The sequence below is a fragment of the Nelumbo nucifera genome, chromosome 2 (genome assembly GCF_055504915.1).
Source record: "Nelumbo nucifera cultivar China Antique chromosome 2, China Antique-T2T, whole genome shotgun sequence".
NCBI classification, from domain to species: domain Eukaryota; kingdom Viridiplantae; phylum Streptophyta; class Magnoliopsida; order Proteales; family Nelumbonaceae; genus Nelumbo; species Nelumbo nucifera.
Window position 1 is genome coordinate 29,286,677 of NC_142650.1, and position 6,092 is coordinate 29,292,768.

The 6,092-nt window shown below is 38.3% G+C and overlaps 1 protein-coding gene across 9 annotated transcripts in view; it reads right to left on the reverse strand.

The window, feature by feature from the left end:
• Positions 1-1,168, reverse strand: part of LOC104588615 (cuscuta receptor 1-like) — a 35,072-nt gene extending 33,904 nt beyond the window's left edge. For 6 of the 9 annotated variants that reach the window (XM_088897793.1, XM_088897792.1, XM_088897794.1 and 3 more), the window contains exons 1-2: positions 636-1,165; positions 11-166 (exon numbers count right to left, since the gene is read on the reverse strand). In XM_088897793.1, coding sequence (XP_088753919.1) covers positions 11-166; positions 636-1,092 — 613 coding nt within the window. In that variant the 5' untranslated portion in view covers positions 1,093-1,165. Of the gene's footprint in view, positions 1-10; positions 167-635 lie in introns of all 9 variants that reach the window. The other 3 variants (XM_088897790.1, XM_088897789.1, XM_088897788.1) reach the window with 2 other exon arrangements.
• Positions 1,169-6,092: the final 4,924 nt, after the last annotated feature.

The window sequence follows — 6,092 nt, forward strand, 5'->3', positions numbered from 1 at the left end:
TTCAATATACCTTCAGCAGGAAAGTTCCCTTCCAATTTGTTATAACCGAGAGACAGACTCTTGAGGGATTTGAGGGCACCCAAAGACGGCAGGATGCTGTTGTTGAAATCATTCCAACTCAAGTCGAGAACCTCCAGCCTCTTTAATCTACCCAACGGTTCCAGCCCTGCAATAAGAATAAATACATCCATCCATCTCGCTCTCAAGTCTCAACGGCTGGATATTAATTATAGGCTTGTGGATTTTAGAGTCATCATCATCAGATTTCAATAGCTAGCTAGCTGGCTCAATATGTTGTCTTCTCTCTGTGTCCTCAGCTTTGTTTTTATTACAACTTACAATTCTAAGCCTATACAAAAATTAAACAACGAGCCTAAACCATATATAATGTGTAACGTGAATATCGCCCAAATAAAGTTCCAAATCAACGAGCGGCAACCTTTGATAGACTCTTTCCCCCAGCTATAATGTGTTGACAGTCATGGTTTAATCACCTTTCTTCCCTCAATTTATAAAACATTAAAATCAGGAATGCTTTCTTTTTTTTTTTTTCCATGCATATATATTTAAAGTAGATGAATTGAAAGACGACTATAAAACAACAAATTGCAGTTTTCTTAATTAATTAGCAATACCTTCATTGTCTGCCAAACCTCCAAACCGGTTTTCAGATAAGTCAAAATGTTGAAGCTCTTGAAAGGGAAGAAACAAGCTGGCATTTAGAAGCCAATTTGGTGCATCATATGATGACCGACTTCTGGTATAACTGAGAGAGAGTTGGATGATTCTGCCAGTGGTGATATTACATTGAACTCTCTCCCAGGAACAACAATCATCATTATCATCGTCCTCAACCCAAGTTGGGAGACGGCCGTAAGAAGTATCATCATCATCAGTCCATGGAACAGAAGCCTTGAAAGCTAAAAGAGCCATCTTCTCCTCCTCCAAACATGCCATTGATTCATGATGATGATGATGAAACTGATGAAGCAGCAGCACAACAATAACCCATGCCCGTAATGTTCTCATCCTCAAAGCCCACTCCATGATTTTGAGAAATGGATGGATTTCCCCTGTTCTCATCCCCAGCATAACATGCAGGATGATTTAATTGAAGAATAGGGTTAGCAATTTATAGGTCTGGGTTTAGCGTATGGTACAAGGGACAAAATCTTCATCATGGTTAGAGGAGGCACTTTTATAAGTAATATTTTATAATGAATAAATAATACATATATACAAAACTATGAAAGCTTGTATTTTCCCTAATAAAGAATACATATTTACAGGTGAGACCCACAATTGAAGACTTAGATCCTGTCTTTTTCCAAAGTCTTAATTGGCACCAACCATGAAGGCTTGATTTTTCCACACGTCATTTTTCCACTCTACCCCATCTCTGTCCCATCCTAGTGTCAAGCAAGTTCAAGGCAAGGTGGGACCCACTCTTCGTTAGGGATGAGGAGTTGTGTCAGGCGAATTTAGGGCAAGGCCCCCACTCCTCACCAAGGATGGGAAATCTTCGAATTTTCCTTACCCTGTCCCTAGTGTAAGGAAAAGGCAAGGCACCCGCTCCTCGTCAACCCAATATTTATTTTGATGACAAAAATGATCAAAATGATATATTGAGTATCAACCACATGGTAAATTTTTAAAAGTATATCAAATTGTCTTTAATTTTCAAAAGAAAGTAATTTTATGAAAATTTTGGAAAATTTATTACATTTGTGTAATTTTGAAAACTTGCTCAATTTATTTTTAAATTGTTATTAAATAATTTATTTTCTTTTTAAATGTTTACTTATAGAATTACACTAATTTATCTTATATTTGCTAATATAAAGTAATTAATAATTTACTTTTCCATGATTATACTAATTTATCTTATTATTTTGTGCAATTAATGGTTCAAATTACAGTTTTCCCTTTTCCATACTCATTTATCTTTAAAAATTTTCAATAATTAACAATGAAAATTATATAATTTTTCAATAGCTTGCTAAAGTCTATCAGATGTAATAAATTTTTCTAAAATTTTAAAAATATTCTAATAATTTACAATAATCATTTAATAGATTGTAAATAAACTTTCAAAACTTTTGTCAAAGTGCAATATTATATCTTTTAATTTCTAAAATGTTATTTTGTGAAAATGTAGTTTTATGAAAATTTTTGTAAATATTATGGAGATTTATTGAAAATTAGTTTAAATTTTTATGAAATAGTTTACTAACAAAATTACAATAATTTATCTTTTATTTTCCAATATAAATTAATTAATAATTTCACTTTCCAACATTATAATATTTTATTTCCTGCATTCAATTATTAACTATAATAACAATAATAACTCAAATTTTATTTTTTTGATAATTAATAAATATAATTAACAGTTTTATAGAAATTAATTAATGGGTTTTCAATTTTTATAAAATATTTTTAATTAGCATAAGTATAACAACATTTACCCAAAATACTTTAAAAAGTTATGATGAGTTAATTACTGATAGTGTTTATTAATTTTTGGTAATTTACTAACTATATTTATTAACTTTTGATAATAACATTATTTAATATTAATTGAATATGGATTTAATTTTAATTATATTTAGCTATTTATTAATTAATATAAATATTTAAAGGGGAAATTACTTTAAACCCCCCATATAGAAGGAAAACCTCCTAACACCTTAATGTTGAAAATCCAACTGCTGAAAACCAATAATAAAAACAAAATACCACTGCAACCCCCTCTAATCGCAAACATGATATACACCACCCATCTCTCAATTCTTTGACCATAAATCCCATATGAAACTCGGTGATACAAATGCCCTTTATGCAAAACTCTCGATACATGATTCAGGTGCCCACAACTGAGTCTTTTGTTTTTTGCTTGTAAATTATTTTTTTTTTATAAAACAAGTTGTAAATTAAAGGTGCACGTATGAACCCTGTAAATTTCTGTTTAAGCTTTCCGGTTGCAAAAAGAAAATCAAGCATTTATTCAATGTTTAGATGAAATGACCCAATAAATGGGGTTACAACTCCTCGACCATCTAAAAGAATTTTTTTTCCAGCAAAAAGAGAGAGGAATTAGATATCATAGCTCAAATCATGTAATACATTTTGGTTGCCACCATTGGCTATCTACTAATATAGGGGAATCTTCACGGAAGGCCGATGGTGGGAAATGGTACTTTTTTAGAACCACTGTTTCCCACCATCAACCTAGGCCATCAGGCCAATGGGTGATCGAAAGGTTTCCAGATGCTTGGTGGGTGAGTGGTAGTAGGAGAGAGTGGATTTAAGGGCCATCGGACCCCTTTGCACCCATTGGAGTGGCCTCCAGGTGATTCTGCCATTTTCGAGAAGCGGTCCCAGAGGGGGGAGGGGGAGGTGCCCCAGCTGAATAGGGAAGGTCGATGGTGGAAAACAATGCTTTTTCAGAAACACCATTTCCCACCATTGGCCCGATCCCGGGTCGATGGGCGATGGGAAGGTTTGGGATGCTCGGTGGGTGGCAATAGGATAGAGTGGGTTTGGTGGTCATCAAACCCCTCAGCACTTGTCGGAGCGACCTACGAGTGATTCTACCATTTTCTAGAAGCGGTCCCAGAGGGGGGGGGTACGGGGGTAAGCAAGTGGTGGAACCACTTCCATGTGATGGGGAGAGGGCTCCTGAATGTCCCCCAAGGAGGTAGAGATGCCCCGAGCCAACGAGGTAGATCGATGGTAGGAAACTGTGCTTTTTCAAAACCATCGTTTCTCTCTGTTGGCTTGGGTTGTCAGGCTGATGGCCGATTGGAAGCTGTCGAGATTATCAGTGGGTGAGTGCTAGTAGGATAGAGTGGGTTTGGTGGCCATCGAACCCCTCCGTACCTGCCATAGCGGCCTCCGGGTGATTCTGCCATTTTGGAGAAGTAGTCCCAAAGGGGGGCATGGGGGTAAATGGGAAGTGGAACCACCTCCACAAGGCGGGGAGAGGTTTCCTTGACGTTCCCAAAGGAGGCAGAGATGCCTTGGGCCAACGGGAAAGGCCAACAATTGAAAATGATGCTTTTGCAAAACCATTGTTTCCCACCATTGGCCTAGGTTATTGGGCTGATGGGTGATCAAAAAGTGTCTAGATGCTCAGTGGATGAGTGGCAATAGGAGAGAGTGGGTTTGGTGGCCATCGAATCCCTCCGCACCCGTAGACAAGCGGTGGAACCACTTCCATGTGGTGGGGCGAGGACTCCAAAACGTCCCCAAAGGAGGCATAGATGCCCTAAGCCAACAAGGAAGATCAATGGTGGGAAAAGATGCATTTTCAAAACCACCGTTTCCCATCATCGACCTAGGCCGTTGGACGATCAAAACGTATTTGGATGCTTAGTCTATGAGTGGTAGTAGGAAGGAGTGGATTTGGTGGCCATTGAACCCCTCCGCACCGTTGGAGCAGCCTTGGGTGATTTTGCCATTTCTGAGAAGTGGTCCTGTAGGGGCGCGGGGATAGACGGGCGGTGGAATCACCTCCACATGGTGGGGAGAGGGATCCTAGACATCCCCAGAGGAGGCATAGATTCCCAGGCAAACAAGGAAGGTCGACGGTGGGAAACAATGCTTTTTCAAAACCATCATTTCCCACCATTTGCCCGGGCCATTGGGCTAATGGGCGATCGGGAAGTGTCCAGATGCTCGATGAGTGAGTGGCAATATGAGGGAGTGAGTTTGGTGGCCATCTAACCCCTCTACACCCACTTAAGTGACCATAGTTTGATTCTAACATTTTCGAGAAATGGTCCTGAAGGGAGGGCGGCGGTAGATGGGCAGTGGAACCACCTCCCTATTGAATTCAAGGTCTTAAATTCTGATCAGATATTAGATCGGATTCTAATGCATAATTTTACTAATCAAATCGAATTCATATTTTGATGAACCTGATCTGAATTCAATCCAATTACATCCCTAATTTTGAATCGATGTCATGCACGTACAAATTTAAACTCCGCAACCCATGAACTAGCATATAAAACATGTAATATATATTAGTAGATGGCAGATGGTGGCAGCCAAAATGTATTAAATGCTTTGAACTATGATATCTAATTCCTCTCTCATTTTTTCTCGAAAAAAAAAACTCTTTTTAGATGGATTGGGGAATTATAACCAGTGTTCAAAAACACCAATTATTGGGTTACTTCATCTAAGCATTGAATAAATGCTGGATTTTCTTTTGGCAATAGGAAAGCTTAAACAGAAATTTACTGGTTCATACGTGCATCTTTAATTTACGAGTTGTTCTAAAGAAATAATTTATAAGCAAAAAAAAAAAAGTAAGTTGTGGGCCTCTGAATTTTGTATTTAGAGCATGGTTTTCAAAACCAGATCAGACCAAACGGTCGGACAGGAAAAACCAGGAACTGGTCACCTGTTTGGTTCCGTTTTCCTCCAAAACTGTTTTTTCCCCAAAACAGTTGATTGTGGTCAGCAAACCGCTGAACCAGCCAGTTAACCATTCAAACGGTTCGAACGGTTTTGACTGTTTTCCAATTTTTAAATTTTATACTTTTTTGTTAGAACGGGCTGGCCATTTGGGTTGTATGGTAAACCACTCGAACTGATAATCGGACCCCTAACCGGTTCAATCACTGGTTTGCTTTTAAAAACCATGATTCAGAGTTTTTCATAACCAGTGTTCAGATCACTGGGTTTTGTATGGGCATTATGGTCAAAGAATTAGGAGATGGCTGACATATCATGTCTTGGGAGTAGATGGAGGTTGCAATGGTATTTTGGTTTTAGTCCTAGGTTTTAGTGGTTGGATATTCTACATATAGGTGCTAGGATGTTTTCTTTTTGGGAAGGGGGTTCAAAGTCATTTCCCCTCTTTTAAATGAGAGAGAGTAGATATAGATTGGGGGGAGGTTTTAGGAATTGATTGGGGAGTGGGGTAACAAGAAAGGTTTCTAATGGCCGAGAGGAAATATTTTAGGAGAGAGATTCTAGGAATATTTTTTAGGTAGTTAGGTTGGGAATGGTGATATGGCTTAATGAGAGTGGTGGGAAGGGGAGAAGAGAGAAAGGAGAAGGTGGGGGTAATGGAGCAC